The sequence below is a fragment of the Echinops telfairi genome, unplaced genomic scaffold (assembly GCF_000313985.2).
Source record: "Echinops telfairi isolate 266 unplaced genomic scaffold, ASM31398v2 ScPeMD7_7400;HRSCAF=8409, whole genome shotgun sequence".
Classification (NCBI taxonomy): Eukaryota; Metazoa; Chordata; class Mammalia; order Afrosoricida; family Tenrecidae; genus Echinops; species Echinops telfairi.
In genome coordinates, this window is record NW_022111300.1 from 3,077,125 (window position 1) to 3,097,898 (window position 20,774).

The window sequence follows — 20,774 nt, forward strand, 5'->3', positions numbered from 1 at the left end:
GTGGGAGGTAGGGAAAAAAGAGGAGCTGATATCAAGGTCTCAATAGAAAGTAAATGTCTAGAAAGGAATGATGGAACATATATGCTAATATGCTTGATACAACTGATGTATGGATTGTTATAAGGGTTGCAAAAGCCCCCAATAAAATGATCTTTTAATTTAAAAAAAGAAAAGGGAAAAAGTTGTCCTATTTATTACCTATCTATTTTTTGTACAAACTCTGGTGAAAGATTTTGGATTTCCTGACTAACTTTTATATTTTCTATCTTATCCATTTTTCGGCTCAGCATTTAAATTGGTTTCCTTTGTGGGTAACACTTTTCAAAATGTAATGGAGAAAATTTTCTTCTGATGAGCTTTATTTCCAGATCAACGTCCCACCCCTGTTCATCCTTATTGACAGACTGGGTTTGCAACTGTTCTAGAAACATCTTTTCCAAATATGTGTTATATATTAAGAAGGGACTTGAATGCTTGCTTATTTCAGGAGATTCATATTAAGCATTAAATTGTGTATAATTCTAGCGGGGGTGGAGGGAGGTGATGGCAGGAATCATTCAATCAGTCCAGGTAAGTAAATGTGCGTTCACAAATGGTGGGAGTAGTCCTGAGTGGTTACCATGCTTGGTTGCTGTGTTAGTCTGGAGAAACAAATTCAAGGAGACACTCATATGTATAGAAGGGAGAGATTTATATACAAGAGGAATTGAACATTGAGAAAGCATCCCAACCCAGTCCAGTCCAAGTCCCTAAGTCCGATATTAGCCCATATGTCTGATAGCAATCTGTAAAGTCCTCTTCAGACTCATGAAACACATGCAATGACGCCGAATGCAGGATGATCACAGGCCAGTGGGTAGAAAGTCTTTGGATCCAGTGGCGTTGTAAGCATCTCAGCACTGGCAGGGTCTCAACGTGGCTTCTCCGGCTTCAGAGGTCCGGCTGCATCAGGGTAGGTCCATGTGGCTTCTCCACCTTAGGCACTAGCTGGTTCCATGTGTCTTGTCAGCTGCAATGTCTCCCAGAGAAGTCAGAGGAGAGAAGTGTTTCCCGCCTCCAAGGAGGAAAAATCAGCATATCCCAGAATTCTCAGGAGAAGGCCATGCCCACACAGAGGCCTCATTGGCTATGATCTGATTGACAGGCTAGATTCCACCCCTACACGCTTAATACTTAAATTGACAATTACATAACTACCACAGTTGCTAACTGTAGCCTGGTGGTTTAAGTCCATAGCAGTCTACCTCCAAAAAGTCGACCATTGAAAACCCTATGAAACAAATTGGGTTGCTATCCTGAGACACAATCAATTGTAGACAACCGGTTTAACTGATCATGAATCCCATGAGACTACAGATCATGTATCCCCCCAATACCATATACATATTTTTAAAGATCTATTAAGAAAATGCATAACTAGAAGCAAATACACTGGTTATTCATCTGGCCAGTTTACCACATTTCTGAGTGCAGTAGAAACAATGGGGTCACATGTTTGCTAATTTGATACTTGTCTTTGTTCAGCTCGCCCTTCAGCACCCTGGACTGGCCAAATCATTGTCACCGAAGAGGAACCTACAGGTAAGAACTATTGTTTCTGCAGATAGTACTGCCAATAGAGGAATCAATCAGAGTAAAGTGATACATGCACCAACCAGGATGAATCTAAAGATGATTATGCCAGATATAACTAATACATACTTTGTGATTTCATTGATTTAAAATGTTAAATTTTACACTCTTGGGTGCTAAATATTTTTGTATTTCTATAAATATTTGTGGCTTTGATCTGAGCTGTAGTTAGGTTCATTTGGAGCCCATTTAATTCTTTGGGGGCTTGCTTTTACTAGTGGGATCCGAGCAGCCTTTAGTTTAGCAGAATCTGGCCACAGTACAGAGAGTTCTGAAGACTTGGAAGTTTTTCCAGTCTTACTAGTGGGCACATGAACGATTCTAGGCTCTGGGAGAACTTGGAGGTCTGTTCCCCAAGTCTGAATGGATCATTCTTTCTGTGACCTCGGATAGCATTTGAATGAGTGAATAACGTTTTAGTGGGGAGTTCAGATGTGGTGCATCTTTACACTGTAGAAGAGTAGTTATAGCAACACCTTGTGATACTCTGGGTATCCTAGGCTACTCAGAAGGTGTGTGTTCCTCATCTTTCCTTCTTATTTTCAGAGGGAATTATTCCTGGGCCCCCCACAGACCTCTCTGTAACTGAGGCCACCCAGAGCTATGTGGTGCTTAGCTGGAAGCCCCCTGGCCAGCGTGGCCACGAGGGCATCATGTACTTTGTGGAAAAGGTAAGATTTTGAGATCAATGTTTATATGTACATCGCATGCCATTGCCTAAATATTTCTTTTAAAAAGTAGAGGTGAGATTTCCAGGAGGTAGAGGGGATACGTATTCGTTGTCCCAGACTCCTTAAAACCTTATGAAGGGTGAGCTCTATCCATAGGAAAATGTGTATCACACAGAGCTTTGCTTTAATATTCAGGGAACTTATGGATCCCTGAGACGTCTCTGTCTCCCTTGCTCCGACAGTGACCTTGACTTTACATCTCTTCCCCAGAGCTTAGCTAGCCCTACTCTAAAGAGGTAGTGAAGGGGGATTGGGGACTATAAAATTATACAAGACATTGGCCATGTTCTTCTCTCAGATATCTTATAATCACGTGGATGGCTAAAGCATCAGAGAGGACAGCATGTAGTGAAGGACGAAAACATGTGCTATGGATGAGATTATATACAAATCTCTACATGCAGCCAGTTTGTGAGGGTCCCGGTGAGTATTGGTGCCCAGCAGATGCAAAAGCGTCAAGACTTAACAGGAAAGTATTTGGGGAAAGTGACCTAGCTGCATATCTGAAATAGTCCCTAAGGAGCACAAGAAATCCTTCAATAACAGGATAATTGTTACTGGAAAGGGGATTTAAGGAAAGTTTGCTTAAAATGAGGCCTAACATCCATTTGTTGGGAAAGTTTTTGAGTACGATATTAAAAAAAAAACAAAGAAAATCAAAACAAAAGTAAGTGTACTTATCTTAGATGTAATAAAATGTGGGAGCCCTGGTGGCATAGTGGACTATGAGTTGGGCTGCTACCTTCAAGGTCAGCAGTTCAAAACCACCAGCCACTCCTTGGGAGACAGATGGGGTTTTGTGTTCCCTTAAAGACACGCAACTTCAGAAAACCACAGAGTCGGTTCTACTCTGTCCTATAGGTTTGTTGTGATTCGGAATTGACTCAGTGGCAGTAAGTTTGGTTTTAGATTTTTAAGAAAAAAAGAAAAGAAAAGAAAACGTAGGAGCCCTGGTGGTGCTGTGGGCTTCAGCAAACTAAGCAAAAATTGGCGGTTGGAGTCACTCCTTGGAACAAAGACTGTCTGCTTGGTTAGAGTCCCCGTCTCAGAAACTCGATGTAGGGCTGCAATCAGTTAGGGTCGCCATGATGGCAGTGAGTTTGGTTTGCGGGTTTACATTTTTATTGGCAGGTATCTACTTTTTTTTTAAGACCAACAAATGAAACAAGTGCAGTGCTTTTTTCTGTTTTTTAAAAATAAAATTGTATGATATTATAAGGGTTTTTTTTTTAACTTTTTCATAGCAAAATCATAGAAAGGTCTTTATTTTATTTTTCTTGTTTTTGCAGAAATTATTATGTAGCTCAGTTAATTTTCTAAAGGTCCCTTTCTTTTATCCATGCTGCTATTCAGATCATTCCACTTCAGGACATCTTCCTGGCATGAGCTCCTCTCTTCCACAAAGTAGACAGGTAGCCTAGGGATAGCCTAGCCCAGGTATTAGCACACATCTGCACATATATAACAACATGAAAATATCTTCACAGCCTTTTAACTATTTATAATCCTAGGCTCTGAGAAAATGATACTAGAGCTAAACTACAAGGGTCTGATTTCCCCTTATTAATTACTTTTCCTTACAATGGGCACTTAACTCATATCCCTGGGGCACATTCTCCATTTCTTCTTGTCCATAACAAAGTGATAAGCGCATCATCTCTTCAACATGTAATGTGAACATCTACCATGGGTGCAGTGAGATGATATGATACTAAGAATTTATATGTTTTCACGTGTGGCTGTAGTTGTTGGTTGTCCCCACTCATCGTGACCGTGGGACAAGGAACTGCCTGGTCCTGCACCGCCCTCACACCTGCTGATGGGTCAGCCCCTGGTCAGGGGAGAGATGAGCCTCCAATGAAGGATAACTGGAGCAGCATGTTCAGCCTCGCTTTTGTTGCTGTTGTTGCCCATTTATTTTTAAATCGAGGACAAGAATAGTCTTAGATAACATTTTACTTCCTGCTGTGTTTAATGCACACCCCTACGAATCACTTTGAAATGTTCCCTAGGAAGAGTTCTGAATAACCTCTGTCGTGGCAGTAATTACCATCTTTGCTTCCACAATGACACAGTGGCAACCTCCCGCTGAGGCGTTTTCTTCCCATGAGTCTCTTTGGGCTGCTGTTGAACGTTTTCCCCCAAACTCTGAACTCCTCCAGGCGGCTCTGCAACGTCCCTAGAAAGGTGATGAGCGCGGACCTACTCGCCACTAGCACCCCAAGATCCTGGAAGCAAAAATCAAATCAAACCAATGGCTGGCTCTGACTCATGGTGACCTCGGGTGCACCCCCGTAGCCCTGGGCTCCTTCGAGGGGTCAACAGGTGCGTCTCTGGAAGTAGATCCCTAAGACTTTCTTCCAAGGAGCCTCTGTGGAGCCTCGGGCCCCAAGCTTTTGGTTAGGAGCCAATCGCATTCAGGGTGGGTACCACCTAGGGACCCCTAGACCAGAATGGAGGAGAACATGTCTGAGGACACCTATGGCGTCGTCCAGGGCCCCTGCACTCTCGTGGAAACGCCCGGAGGTGCCAGCTGCACTGAGCACCTGGAGGATCCGATCCAGCCCTCCAATTCAATCCTCCGATCCAAATGTCAACTTGGCCTCCTGGGCCACGCTGAAGGCCAATTCTGGGGAGCCTCCTCTAGTGTGCTCACCTTGGCAAAGGGAACTATTTCACTGGCCCTGTCTTTGGAGTTTCCACCCCCCAATGCTAATGAGCACGGCAGTGCCGCTGCTTCTTGCCCATCTATCACAACAGTCTACTGCGTGACCTTGCCTGTGGGCTGCAGGCTGACCACCAAGTTGGGCAAGTCGATGCCATCACACCTACTATTTACCGAGAGACTGAGATGTATCCGTTCCTCACCGCCCCCCCCAAGTCCCCAGCCTTCCTTTCTCTTTATCGCTTGAGCGTTTTCTTGTTCCCTGCCAACAATCTGACCATGTCCAAGACAGGGACTCTGTCTTTTGCTAACTCTGTTTCTCTCAGTAGGAATGAAAATGGGTCACATTTACCCCGCACCAGGCACTGTCCCACAAGCTCAACATGCGCAACTCCCTTAATTCTTACAATAACCCTAGGAGGTCAGGGAAAACCAAAACTTGCTGCCGTCATGTCAGTGCTGACTCCGAGCGAACCCCTATTGGTGTCCAAGATTGTAACTGTTTACAAGAATTGAAAGCCCAGTCTTTCTCCAGCGGAGCTGCTGGTGGTTTCAAACTGCCAACCATGTGGATTAACGCCCAACATGTAACCGATAATACATCTGTTTCCATCATACCCAGTTTGTAGATGAAGATACGGAAACATAGATGAGTTCTAAAAATTAGAAAAATGTCTGACCCTAAACTCTTCTCAAAATAAATTAAGAATTCCCCCTCCCAGGGGGATGCACAACAGAAAAAGTGGGTGAAGAGAGACATCAGTCAGTGTAAGACATAAAAAAATATTAATAATTTATAAATTATCAAGGGTTCATATGGGAGGGAGGGTGGGGGAGGGAGGGGAAAAATGAGGAGCTGATACCAAAGGCTCAAGTAGAAAGCAAATGTTTTGAGAATGATGATGGCAAGAAATGTACAAATGTGCTTGACACAATGGATGGATGGATGGATTGTGAGAAGAGTTGTACGAGCCCCCCCAAAAAATGATTAAAAAAAACAACACATGAGTCGGAGTGGAGACCCAAAGACCATCTGTAGACAATTGGACATCCCTTCACAGAAAGGTCACAAGGAAGAAACGAGTCAGCCAGGGTGCAGCATAGCAACGACAAAACACACAGCATTCCTCTAGTTCTTTAATGCTTCTTCCCCCCACCATCTTGACCCAGTTCTATCTTACAAATCTGGCTAGACCAGAGCATGTACACTGGTACAGATAAGAGCTCTTAACACACAGAATCCCGGACAGATTAACCCCTCAGGACCAGTAATGGTAGTAGCGATACCATGAGGGTGGGGGAAGGTGGGGGGAGAAAGGGGAAACCAATGCACAACTCCCACGCCCACCCCTCCAGGGACGAACAACAGAAATGTGAGTGAAGGGACACAGCAGACAGTGTAAGATATGAAGATAAAAATAATTTCTAAATTATCAATGGTTCATGAGGGTGGGAGGGCAGAGGAGAGAGGGGCAAAAAGAGGAGCTGATACCAAGATCTCAAATAGAAAATGTTTTGGAAATGAGGATGGCAACATATGTACAAATGTGCTTTATATCATTGGTGTATAGATTGTTATATGAGCTGTAAGAGCCCCAAATAAAATGATTTATTAAAGAATTAATTAAGAATGTTTAAAAATTAGTGAATGATCTTACTTAGGTAATGGAGAAGTGGGCATTAAAGTACCTTATAACCCAGCCGTAATTTAGATCATCCCATGATATCGGAAAGGAACCTTCTGTATCATGGTGGTTCAAGCAGTTAAAGTGTTCAAAGCCACCAGCTGCTCCCAGGGAGAGAGGTGTGGCCAGTCTGCTTCTGAACAGCCTCTAGCCTTGGAAACGCCCTGGGACAGTCGTCCTCTGGCCTCTAGGGCCACTCTGCCTTAGGATGACTCGACAGCAATGGGTGTGACATTGGTTGCCTCGTCCCCCATTTCTCCAGATCTTCTCCAGCCCGATTCCCCCCTAACAGGTCAAATTGTTGACAGAAAAGGAAAGCCGCGAGCGAGCGGCCTGGCCTAGAATCTGCTCACCCTTGCTGTGCTCTCCCCTGGGTGTCCCTGTCCCTGCAGTGCGAAGCGGACACACACAACTGGCAGCGGGTCAACACAGAGCTCCCGGTGAAGTCGCCCCGCTTCGCGCTCTTCGACTTGACCGAAGGCAAATCCTACAGCTTCCGCGTCCGCTGCGCCAATTCGGCCGGAGTTGGGGAGCCGTCGGAAGCGACCGCAGTGACTGTGGTAGGGGACAAGCTTGGTAAGTGCCCGCTCAGCTAAGCAAGTGTGAATTCTTCCACCTCCGCTCAAGAGAAAAAGACAAAGCAGCCTCCGGTTGGTGTGCGTGCATAGCAGTTGGGCTGCCAGCCGCCAGGCAGGTGGGTTCCAACCCCGCATCCCTGTGGACCGGAAAGACGAGGCTCTGCTCCAGGGAAGGCTCAGGTCTCGAACCGCTCTGGAGGTCACGAGCATGCAGACTCCCTGTGGTGGCAGTGGGTTTGGTTTGGTTTATACCTTTCAGGAGTAAAAATGGTGACATCTTTCATATTATAAACCTAAATGGGTGGCTTTATTTGACTTGTACATTTAACCAAAACTATGTATTCTTATTATTTATGAAAAGCAAACTTCTCTAGGAATTACAAAAGTATTGCTAATGATCTGATGATCACTCCCCATTTAATAATGAATGGTTAGTGGGTTGGGAAGTAAGTGGTTCATTCTTATAAACTAGCATATCTCTTTGCACATTTTCTGATTTTTAAATATGAACTAAATGACAAGATTGTGTTAAGTTTGCATGGGATGTGCGTGTGTGCATATGTTACAAGAATGAATTTTTAAAAAACACTCTTCTCTCTTTTCTCAGATATTCCCAAGGCTCCCAGCAAAATCATCCCAAGCAGAAACACAGACACCTCCGTGGTAGTTAGTTGGGAAGAACCCAGAGACGTGAAGGAGCTGGTGGGGTACTACATCGAGGGCAGCGTGGTGGGCTCGGGCGCGTGGGAGCCCTGCAACAACAACCCGGTGAAGGGCTCACGGTAACTCGCCGTCAGGGAGGCTGGGGTGCAGAGCCGCAGAGGGGCAGAGAGAGGATGTTCCCACACAGGCATCGTCAATTGAACGTGGATGCACGTGACGCATAAACAAGGATTGCTTATGTTGTTAAAGACTCACAAACATACAGTGCCGGCTAGATGGTGTGAGTTCACCTTCCATCTCTTTTCTGATTTGTTCTTTAAGCGATGACCTCTCCCTTCACCCCTCTCCTCTGAACTTCGAAGTGTCTAGGTCATGCAAATGATCAGCACAACACACTCACTGCTCACCCAAAGGTTTGAGTGCCCCCAGAGGCACCTCAGGGAGAAAGAGCCCTGGCCATCTCTTTTCCGAAAGCCAGACCAACCATGGAAAGCCCAAGGAAGCACAGTTCTAACTCTGACACGCCAGGGTGGCCTGAGTCAGAATGGGCTCACCGGCCACCCACCGGTGTACTGATCTTTCATAGCCACCGGGAGGTGAGCCTGCACTCCCAGGATGGAAGAGATTCTCCCTAACATAAACTACCCAGGCATTTTAAATGGGCATTGAATGGCGTTTTGTTGACTTTCACTTAAGTGTTGGGGACGAAATAGGGACATTTTGAACATCAACGTCATCAAATAAATTAGAGTTTGGTGATTTTCATTTTGTTTTATTTGGTTTTGCTTTCAAATAGTTTACCAACTAGCTCTAAAGGCTCTTAGTGAACGCTAGCAGACATGCTATTTCCTCAGGTTTTAGACAGTGTGGTAGAATTAAATGCTACAGTGATTCCTGTTGTAACTATTGATAACAAAAGCTGCCATTGAAGAGTAAGACTGTTTTATGACCAAATCTTCAAATCTAACTAATAATTCTGAAATTCATCTTCCACCGTATTTTTAGATTCTAGTGTCCAGTGTAATTTTTCAGGCAGTGTCCCTTCCCTGGAAGGGAGGGAAGAGGCTAGCTCTCTGAGCTATGGAGTAGACAGATGCCTTAAACGCTCACAATATATGTCTGAAATAGTCATTAATATTAATCATACTTGTTTTATGAAATGCCTTATGTATTAATTTTGTAGCCAATTTCTACAAATTACTTTTATTGAGGAGCAAACAGAGCTCAGAAAACCTGGGAAAAAAGAAAGCAAAACCTGAGAACTTATTCGGTGTCAAACGAGGACTCCTTGTTTGTCAGCAGAGAGAGTTTAGGAAATTGCCTCAATTTCCTCGACGTCCAAACTTGGACCTCTCTCCAGCTTTTCCTTTTTTAATGATAGGTTTCTGAAAGCTATGTCATCTAGGTAACTAATGATCCTTTTCCCCAATTTTCCTCCGAGGACAGTTCTTTAAAATTTCTTTCTTTTAGATTTACTTGTCATGGCTTGGTGACTGGTCAGAAATACATTTTCCGAGTCAGAGCAGTGAATGCAGCTGGACTCAGTGACTATTCGCAGGATTCAGAAGCCATTGAAGTAAAAGCGGCTATTGGTAAGTTTCTTACCCATAATTTTGTAGGGAAAACAAATGAATTTTTCTAAGTGATACAGGAAGGTACCATCCGGTCCAGAAAAAATGTAAAGGCTTCTAATGTTGCCCCATCCTCAGCTGGTCATTTTCTCGGAGATGACCTCTCACCCTCGGCAGCTGTCCTTTTCAGATCACCATCACTCCTCCTGTCTCTGTGCCTTTCCATCTTCATGAGCCCAACTTCCTCAGATATTTCCCATCAACCTCTGTGTGCAACTCCACTCTAACTTCATGTGCATCCTGGAAATGGGAAGGACCGTCCGACTCCACCAAGTGGTAGATCATCCATAACACACATCATCGTGTCCCTAAAAGTCATTTCATCTGCAACAAAGCTGGCTTATTTTCACTAACAGCACATTAACATACTTTTCATAAGCACTAACAGCTATGCAGGCATAAGCTGTTGATTAATCATCATCATCTCTGCTAGCAAGGTGATCATCAGACTAAAACCATTAACAAAATAAATTATATGTCTGTGCATGATGTACCTCCCAATCTTGGACAAATACTCGTTCAGCCCAAAAATAAATCAAATTTGTGACATAATAGCACACTTAACCAGAAAATGTTTCATATCAATTGGCTTCAGCTAGCATTATGGGGCCCTGGTGGAGTACTGGTTCCACAGTGGGCTGCTAGATTGCTCAGCAGTTTGACACCACCCCCTGCTCCTGAGAAGAAAGATGGGGCTTTCTACTCCCATGAAGAGTTACAGGTCTCACCTTCCGCATATGGTCACTATGAGTCACACTTGACTGGACGGCAGTGAGTTGAGAAGGTGGTCAGTAAGCGTTCGCTATTACTTTTTTTAGCATTTCTTATAAAATGGGCAGGCAACCATGGTTAGTGCAAATGGTTTGCACTTGACGACTAATGAAAGGCTGGCAGTTTAAAATCACACGACAGCTCAACAGAAGAAAGGGCTGGCGAATTGCTTCTGATCAATTTCAAACAAGAAACCCCCCCCAGAACAGTTCTCCCCTGTTAGAAATGGGGTCAGCAGGAGCTGCAGTCAGCTCGTGTTTGGTTGGGTATGGTTTGGGTATAAAATAAGCAATAGTCAAGGTGTGTTTTTGAGGTTGGGAGGCACCGAGTTGCACTGCTACTGTACTGTATGTTGCTTCATCCGAAAGTCAAGAGCATTAATAATATGTCTTTTGTCTGGTGCTGTCCTTCTCCCTGCCGCATCATTCTGTTGAATAACAGGGCTGACATCTCTCAAGAAATGTTTGAGGATGTACTAAAACGCTGGGCTTCTGAAAATCAAAGTGGTTCTGTCTGTAGTTTTCTGTTCTCCTTTCTTCTTTGTCTGGAATGTGGAGCAACTGAAATGTTCGTTGTGTAAATTCTGTGAACTGTGCGGTTCCCACGTTTCTTTCACATCCAAAGCGTCTCTGTTAAACCAAGACTGGTTTCGATCTGTTTGTGATCCTAAGGCTGTCCTCTTTGTGCTATTGAGTAAGAGCAAGTTATGCCGTATTTGTGCTCAAAGTGTTTTTGTCATTATCTGGTAATTGTAGGGGGAGGCGTGTCTCAAGAAGTGTGTCCAGAACTGAGTGACATACCTGGCGGACTAACAGACTTCCGGAGAGGCATGCATGAAGCCTCTCAGCCAACCTCTAAGAAAGATGCTTTGCTTAGTAGCAAACTTAACAAGCCTACACAGCCCACTAGCTCTCCCAGACAGAAGGGCAAAAGTGAAGTGAGTACAGTAAGTGAGCCCGTTCAGGAAGAGCCCGCCCCACCGCCACAGAAAGCAGCTTCTAAGGTGAAAAGTAAGTCTGACCCTCCGAAAACAAAGAAGGACCGAGGTGAGCACTGGCAGAGTCAACCCGTTCCATCTGTCGCCATCAGTGTGTTCACCTCTCATCGTCCACACCACATTCTTCCATCTGTGGTCATGCACGTTGCCGTTTACAGTACTTTTGTCTAATGTGTTATCCATGCATGTGTTAGACAATTCATTTTGCATAGCTCTTGCTTTTACACAGTGTTCATCAGACTTGATGGCAATGAAGCCCTTTGAATGACTGGTTACGGAGTCCTTAGACTGACCTTGCACTCATCCTTGAGCTCACGTTGTTTAGAGAGTTAGAGAGGAGAGCAGAAAGGATGGGACCACCATAGGTGAGATGTCTGGAGATATCTGTGTTCAGTCTATAGCTAAGGAGAATGCCATATTATCAGGATAATAGCTACCTTCTCAAATGATCCTCCACATTTAACTCAAGTCAATATAAATAATTTTAGTTGCGTTGCCAAGAAACATTTAATGAAGTATTATGAGCATATGTAGTTATATTTTATGGTGTACCACAATCCACCTGGACAGAACTTACTTAAGACTCTCTATCTGTTAGCTAATAATTGTCTAAGACAGTTGGTACTGATAGCTTGAATATTCCAGGAAATAATGTTTATATTGTCAAATAAAAATGGAAGGATGACCCTCATATGCTAGTAAACTGTATCTACCCCTTTTTTTCTACCACAACCAACATCTCCAGAGGCTTCTGTTTTTTGGACACATCCACCAGTCCCTTCCACTCAAGAGGATATAAGATGCTAATTGAGAATCTATATTCAACGTTGCTCTCAAATAAGAAGGAAAAGAAAGTTGTTGATGTTTTTCTTTTTAATTGTAGAGAAAAAGACAGCTTCATTGTTCTAAAAACTTTTTTGAAAATGTATGCCTCCTTATAATCCAACTGAACATCTGGAAATTATCGTTGATGTTTTTCTATATCTAGGCAGGTTTCTCTCCTTAGCCCGCTACATCTAAAACTGTAATTCCATCAGTTGAGTAAAAAGTTGATCAGCAAAGCCACCGTAAATGAGGATTAAAAAAAATACCTTCTAGATATTTTTTCTGGGTCGGCAGCAATAAACACAGTGACAGCTGTTTAGTGTTTTGTGCTATGTGAATAATATTCTAAAAATGGTTCAAAATATTGCTGTAAAGTATCATATACCAAGAGAAAGCCACATGGAAGATTGTGCCTAGTTTTTAAAATTCTTCTTAAAATGTGGCATTTAACTGAGCTTTGGAATAAGATTTTTTCCCCCTGTGCAGACAGAATCTGTACATTTGTAAGGTCGCATAAAAGTGAGTGACTATACCTGAATAATGGAGTGCTAACCCAGAACTATACAGAAATTCTAAATAAGAAAATTGATGTAAAAATTGATATACTTTTTCTACTTTCCTCAGGAATCAAAATAAACACATGCACACAAGCGTATAAAGAAACATAGGAATAAAAAATACTTTAGAAATAAATATTTCTTCCGATAAGGAAGAGAATCCTTTTCCCCCCCAGACTTTTCCATCATTTTGCTGTTAATATTTCAAAACTATTTTTCTTATTTTTAAAATAAGACCTGAAGTGTAGTTTTATTGTATCCGTTTTTCCCCTCATACACCAAATTGGATGCCAGTTGCTGATCAGCTTCTCATTTTAGCTTTTGTTTTCTGTTTTCACTGCAAGACCTATTGCTTTCATGAACAGCACCAATTAAACAAGTTTAATATACATGGAATCATAAATGCATTTCTGCCTACTCACAAGCTATTCATATTGCTACAGCGGCACCATCTCCACCCTGTGATATCACTTGTCTTGAAAGTTTTCGTGACTCGATGGTTCTTGGTTGGAAGCATCCAGATAAGATTGGAGGGGCAGAAATTACTGGCTATTATGTGAACTATCGTGAAGTAATTGGCGGGGTGCCAGGAAAATGGAGAGAAGCCAATATTAAGGCTGTCAGTGACCAGGCATACAAGGTAAGACTGTGACCTCTCATGCAGTGTCATATATATGTCATATCTCTGCATGCACATACATGCACGGACCCACCCACTGTTTCTGCACCCATTCCAACTCACCGTGACCCCACACAACAGAAGGACCATTCTCTAGGGTTTCCGAAGATGTAAACATTATGGAAGCAGACTGCCTCATTTTCCTCCTGGTGGGTTCAAACTGCTGACCTTTCATTTAACAGCCAAGGGCTTAACCCGCTGCACCACCAGGGCTCCTTTGCACATGCCTGATAGCTTGTAAATGATCCATTTTCTCTCTCCTGTTTCCATTGTCTGCAATAGTAAGCCCTTAGAGAGAAAATATGCCAAAGCCAACAGCAGTTATTTGACTAAACAGACAAGTTCATGGTCTGATTCACGTAGAGCAACAAAAGACTGTCTTAGAATATCCCATGCGAAATGTATACTTACTCTATAAAGTCATGTCTTTCAAAACTTACAAAATATCTGTAACCATTGCCACTAGTGTACAATGACCCTGGATTTTTAACTTTCAAATCACAGCAGATAAAGGCACACAGATTGATGGCCAGACCTCAGTTTTTGTTTTTTGCTTGTTTGTTTTAAATCATTTTATTAGAGGCTCACAATCCATACATACATCAATTGTGTAAAGCACATTTGTACATTCATTGCCCTCGTCATTCTCAAAACATTTGTTCTCCACTTAAGCCCTCGGCACCAGGTCCTCATTTTCCCCCCTCCCTCCCCGCTCCCCCCTCCCTCATGAGCCCTTGATAATTTACAAATTGTTTATTTTGTCATATCCTGCCCTGTCAGACGTCTCCCTTCGCCACTTTTCTGTTGTCCATCCCCCAGGGAGGAGATCACATATAGATCCTTGTAATCGATTCCCTCTTTCCAACCCATTCTCCCTCTACCCTCCCAGTATCACCACTCACACCACTGGCCCTGAAGGGATCATCCTCCCTGGATTCCCTGTGTTTCCAGTTCCTATCTGTACCAGTGTACATCCTCTGGTCTAGCCAGACTTGCAAGGTAGAATCCGTGTCATGAAAGTGGGAGCGGGGAGGAAACATTTAGGAACTAGAGGAAAGTTGTATTTTTCATCGTTGCTACATCACACCCTTTCTGGCTCGTCTCCACCCTGAGACCCCTCTGCAAGAGGATCTCCAGTGGTCTACAAATGGGTTTTGGGTCTCCACTCCGTACTCTCATCATCATTCACTATGGTAAGATTTTTTTGTTCTCATGATACCTTATACCCGATTCCTTCGACACCTCGTGATCACACAGGCTGGTGTGCTTCTTCCATGTGGGCTTTGTTGCTTCTGAGCTAGATGGCCGCTTATATACCCTCAAGCCTTTAAGACCCCCAGATGCTATACCTTTTGATAACCAGGCACCATCAGCTTTCTTCACCACATTTGCTTATGCACCCATTTATCTTCAGCGATCATATCATGGAGGTGAGCACACAATGATATGATTTTTTGTTCTTTGATGCCAGATAACTGATCCCTTCAGCACCTCGTGATCACACAGGCTGATGTGTTCTTCCAGAGACCTCAGTTTTTGAAGTGTCCCCTGTGATAGTGACTCTGAGGTCACAATGGGATGATCCATGTATGGTCTCCTTCAAGTTTCCCGTCTGTGGGGGACCAGCCTCCACAACTGAATGGGTCCAAGGGGCAGTTGTGTAATTGAGGGGTAAATTAAGAGACATCAAACAAATATAAGGGCTCACCTCTTCCATGATGACCGGAACCAGAATGAGACTGTACTTTATTAACTCACAGACTTATAATGTCTTGGGCAGGCAAGACACGGTAAGCTCATAAGTCACAGGAAGGGGTTGTACAGAGGCATACACAGAACAGGAGGGGGACGAGCTAGGGGTATGTACGTAATAGGAAAGGGAGGCACTAGAGTCAAGATGGCAGCCTAACCTTGGTAGTCTCTTAGATGGCTCGACCTTAGGTGTCTTTGAGCGCTTCTGCAAGGGAACAATCTATGATACTTATCAGAAGGGAGTGGGCCCTATTTAGGGTGGGACAGACATTAGGGTCTGATTGCTTTATTTTTTTGTGTATGGGGGTGAGGGGTTTAAAACAGTTTTGTTGGCACTTCTCCCACATATCATACAATTAATAGTTCAATCATATCAAAGAGTTGTATGATTAATTTTATTTCTTCTTATTATTAAAGATCATTTTATTGGAGGCTCTTACAGCTTTTATAAAAATCCATATATCAAATGTACCAAACATATTTGTACATATGTTGCCATCATTACTTTTTAAACATTCACTTTCTATTTGAGCCCTTGGTATCAGCTCCTATTCACCCCCCCCACCCCTTCCCCTCCATCTGATGGCTTTTGATGGCAGACAACCTCAAGCAGTTGATCTTCAAGGTATGTGTTTGCAAACAGCACCTCAAGTTTGGCACTATTCTGGTGGGACATTGAAGGGCGTAACTTTTACTTAGGAGAATGTGAGTGGATGCATCTCCAACCCGCAAACGTGAAGGCTCCCTCCATGGGAACCCTGGACTCCCAGACCCCTTAATGTATGTATGTTGAGAGTTTGTCCGCATACACTCTCTTCCCAGTTCTGTTTGCCCCATGTTCTGCATGTGAGCATCCCTGATCAGAGGTCTCCACAGTGCCTGAGGGGTCTCAATTTCTCTCGTCACAGCACCTCTTGTTAGAACATCAGCAGCTGCTGAACAAGCAAAGCTATCATCTCCCAACACTCTCAGAACCCTGTGCTGGGCGGCCAGGGAGTGGTGCTTCTCCCAACTCAATACAATTCCTTAGCAGTTCAAGTATACGGGACCAAGGGCTCAAGGAGAAAGCAAATGTTTTTAGAATGATGATGGCAACATATGTACAGATGTGCTTGACACAACGGATGGATGTATGGATTGTGATAAGAGTTGTACAAGCCCCCAGTTAAATGATTTTAACAAATTATTTCTGTTAAAAAAAGACAGAAAATGTTGATGGCAACATTTGTACAAATATATTCGATACAATTGATGTATGGATTGTTATAAGAGCTGTAAGAGCCCCCCAATAAAATGATCTTTAAAAAAAAGAATGTTAAAGAGTATGGAATGTCACAAACCTACTGACAGTGCTTCAGAAACGGCTTTCAAGACTTTTCCATGTTGGTGTGTGTAATAGCTATAATGAACTTTCTTTCATTAAGGGATGATATTCCATTTGTGACCACATCACTACTGACTTTCCCATTCAGGTATTGATTGTTACTCTGACATTTTTACCTTTTTAAGCAATACGCTACAGTGAAAAGAGAATCCATAGATTGGAGGGGGGGTGATGTCATATTTTAAAGCAGCATTATTAGATGTATGCAAAGCGAATTTTATTGGTAATGTTTTGCCTAAAAGTCTATGTTGTTATTAATATCCAAGGGGGCCTCAAAAATTCACTGAAAAATTCCATGATGTTTTCATTACATTTTTTCATGAACTTTTTGAAGCTCCCTCATAGCTATATCTGCTTGTACCTGTTTACTCTTGGTTGATGTTTGCATGGTACATCATTTTTAATTCTTTAACTTTCAAACTTTCTGTGCCTTTGTTTTATATATGTTTATCTTATATTTTTTAACCTACCTAGCAGCCTTTGGCATTTAACTAGAGTACTGAATGCTATTACTGATTACTCTTTTGAACCAATAATCTTACACTGTACATCTTGTTTGCCTGTGCTATGGTTAATTTCTTTGTCCTTTCTTAAGAACAAAAGTTATTTATTTTTAACCCTTCCTTTGCCCCCTTCCCCAAATATTACCTTAAAAGCTAAAGCTTCTAGGTATTCATTTGGCATTTGGGTTTGGTTTGGTTTTATAGTGGTGACTCTGTGAGTTAAAACAAAGAAATGTACTGGAACCTATAGCTACTCCAGTATTTTACCCTTCTCTTAGAAATATAAGGATCTTAAAGTACTGTAACCTATTTACACTTTTCCCAATTTAATGCTTTTGTGTGTATTTCATTCTATCTCTTTTTTACTGAAAAAAATCATTGTTTTATAGAGTCAACATTTGTTTACATGTGCTTGCTTACATATTTAATACTTTATTTACTTTTAATCTTGGAACTTCCATCTCAGATTACTTTTCTTTTTCTAAATCTTTTAGAATTTCCATTAGTGAGAGCCTTCTAAGGCCCAGCTGTTTTTATTTAATTTGTTTGTTCCTTCTGTTTTATACAAAATATTTCTTTTTCTGGGCATAGTATTCTATACTGGGAGCTATTTTCACTCAGCACTTTGAAAATGTAGTGCCACGTCCCTTGGGGTCATTTTTGGAGCTGGGGTGATCATTCTCAATCACATAGTTCATTTGCAGGTCATGTATCTTTTTCCTTTCACAGTGTCTGGTACTTGGCCGTGTCTCGCTGTGACAGGTACAATAGTGCATGTCTAGTACAGGGAAAGGCTGGTGGCGAGTGGTTATGTGCTGGGCAGCTATCTGCATGGTTGGTAGTTGGAAACCACCAGCACAGCGGTTCTCAACCTGTGGGTCACGACCCCTTTGGGGGTCGAACGCCTTTTCCATAGGAGTCGCTTAAGACCATTGGAAAACACTTATTTACGATGGTCTTAGGAACCGAGAAACCGCTCCTCTATCCATCTCCAGGCGGGTACACCCACATGCAGGTACACCCACATATTAGTACCCGGCGTGAAGACTGTGACCCATGCTACACCATGCTTGAAGACAAAACTTCATTGATTTGAAATTACAAGTAAATATTTCAAAATATATACTTACATATTACTTTTGTGATGAATCACTATGCTTTCATTATGTTTAATTTGTAAAATGAAAATACATTCTGCATATCAGATACCTATATGACGATTCATAATAGTAGCAAAATGACAGTTATGAAGTAACAATGAAAATAATGTTATGGTTGTAAGGCACCGTACGAAAGGGTCGCCACATGAGGAAGGTTGGGAGCCACTGCCCCAGCAGCTCCTGTCACCATTTACAGTCTCGGAAACCCACAGGGGGCAGGAGTCAGCACTGACTCAAGGCAGTGGGAGAGGTACAGGGGATTAAACACTGTATCTGCTTGGGATTTGGGACTTTTCTCTAAGATCTTTACAGAGCATTCTTAGCTACTACCTCCTAAACTATTGTCACTGTCCCATTCTCGTTTTCTGAAACTCTAATTAGACATATATTTGGCATTCTCTTTGTGTCTTCCATGGCTATTAATCATTAGTTTCACTTTCCCATCTCTGTGTCTTTGTGTCCTGTAAAGTCTGTATAATTTCTCCTGATTGCATCTGCCAGTTTGCAAATTCTCTTTTCTTCTTATCTAATTTTACTTTTAAAACATTCATTATTTTTCCCTTGTTTCTTTTACTTACTATAGGTCAAATATAACTTATTTCATAGATTATCCTTTCCTGCATATATTTTTAAGTTTGTCATTTACGTTTCAAATAAAATAAAGATAATTCTTTTTATAGTCTAAGTCTGATACTTCTGCTATCCAGTACCTTAGAAGCCCTTTATGATTATCCATTGACTTGCACTGTGCTTCTAGTTGCCTTCTTTTCCACTTGAATTTTCTTGTCCTGTGTTGCTCGTTGTTTTTAAAATCATTACATCCATGAATAATTGAGGTCTATGATGAAGGTTCTCTAGTAAATATTTGCATTCCCCTCTGCAAGGTGCTCAATTCAACTGCAAGAGTTTAATATTTTTGGACAGACAGGCAATGTGAATTTGCATTGCACAATAAATGAAAGCAGGTTTATTTCTGATTTGCTTTTATCCTGAGATAAAGCTGTTTGAGGGTCCAAAGAAAGGTTTTCTTTCATTCCCTTTTTCATTCGATGAGTTCTGGGTTTTGATTTCAAACCTCTCTCTTTGTGAAAACATCAAAACCTGTGCTAAAATTGGGCTCCAATGCAAACGTCGTGATCTCTCTTTGTCTTGTTTCCCTTCCTGCAGGATGAGTGCTATTAAATAGCTTGTCATTGACTGTCAAGAAGAAAATGATCTAGCATTTGCAATTTTTTCATGTTGGGAAGATTAATCTGAATAGCCTACCATATCTTTAACAGAAGCAGAAGTCTCCTGCCACAATCTTTTACCCATGCCTGGGCTTGGCCCAGAATGTTCTGCAGCCTGGACTGTCCTAGTAAAACTGAGATAAATGGTCACACAACCAGGGACCCCAAGCAACCATCGTACCTAAATAAAGTACATTTAAGCAAAGTTCTTTTCAGCATCATTTCCCCTTAAAAATTGTTTCTAAAAAGAAAAAAGCACACACATATATGTACGTATATACAAATGTGTTGTGCTTATATTAGTCCATTGCTATAACACATAGACATTAGATTTCACACGCACCCGCAATAATTGGTTAGGTAAGCATGCATATAGATAAACATATAGTTTCATGATGAAATTTGAGTTCTAGACAGGAGTTGCTGTTGTCTTAACCCATAAACTTTGCTAACCCAGCTGACTCCATAAACACCTCATGTATTAAGAGTTCTGATAGTCAAGGGGTTGTTTATATACCACGACTTTTTCAAAGTAATACATTTCCTTCATTTCTATTTTGCAAGTCTTTTCATAGCCATTATTTTATCCCTTCTATTTACTCTCACAATAACCCATTGTACACTTTAATGCAAAAGTTAGGCCACTCACAATGCCACACTTCTTTGTTTACATAAGCTTTGGCTTTTCTGCTCGCAGCTTGTTTTTTTTCTGATTTTGTCAACGAATTCCACAGCGAAGAAGCCCACCAGCTTGTGTGCTCCAAAGAAGAAATTGTTTAAATTTGAATATGGTAAAGGGAAAAGTATCAGAGCTAAAATTATGAACACCCAATTTGTACAAGGCTACGGGAGGACAGTGGGAGCCCAAAACCCATCTGTAGAGTATATGGTCAGATCCACTCTAACCACAGGCAAGAGTCTCAAACAGCCTTGCTGTCAGGCAGAGACCATTGTAATCTTGAATATGCTGAATCAAAGTAGATTTCTGGCCAGATGACCTCCCTATAGGCCCAGCCTGAGTCAGTTCTGTGTGCATGTTTCTCTGACTTCTTCCATGACAAAAATGTCTTCCCTGGCTTTTTGAATGTTGATGAGGATCTTTCTTTCTTACTCATTATTTGCATTTTGGTCTTTATATTATTATTTTATCCTTAACACCTTATTTAAAATTTTGTTTTTATTGTTTCTGTTGGGTTTCCCAGTTTGTGACCCACAGGAGGAATGGATGCATAGTGAAAATAACTGATATAGGGATTGATAGGGAATGCAGGGGTGGGGAGTGGGTGATAGGGAGGGAAGGGGGGTTTCAGAAGTGGGAAATGAAGATGGGAG

The 20,774-nt window shown here is 42.1% G+C and overlaps 1 protein-coding gene across 2 annotated transcripts in view; it reads left to right on the forward strand.

Annotated features, from left to right (window-relative positions):
• Positions 1–20,774, forward strand: part of MYOM1 (myomesin 1) — a 178,278-nt gene that overhangs the window by 93,301 nt on the left and 64,203 nt on the right. Inside the window, exons 13-19 of one of the 2 annotated variants that reach the window (XM_045296152.1) lie at positions 1,525–1,581; positions 2,179–2,303; positions 7,106–7,289; positions 7,899–8,073; positions 9,425–9,546; positions 11,112–11,402; positions 13,179–13,375. In XM_045296152.1, coding sequence (XP_045152087.1) covers positions 1,525–1,581; positions 2,179–2,303; positions 7,106–7,289; positions 7,899–8,073; positions 9,425–9,546; positions 11,112–11,402; positions 13,179–13,375 — 1,151 coding nt within the window. The remainder of the gene's footprint in view (positions 1–1,524; positions 1,582–2,178; positions 2,304–7,105; positions 7,290–7,898; positions 8,074–9,424; positions 9,547–11,111; positions 11,403–13,178; positions 13,376–20,774) is intronic. The other variant, XM_030887323.2, reaches the window with a different exon arrangement.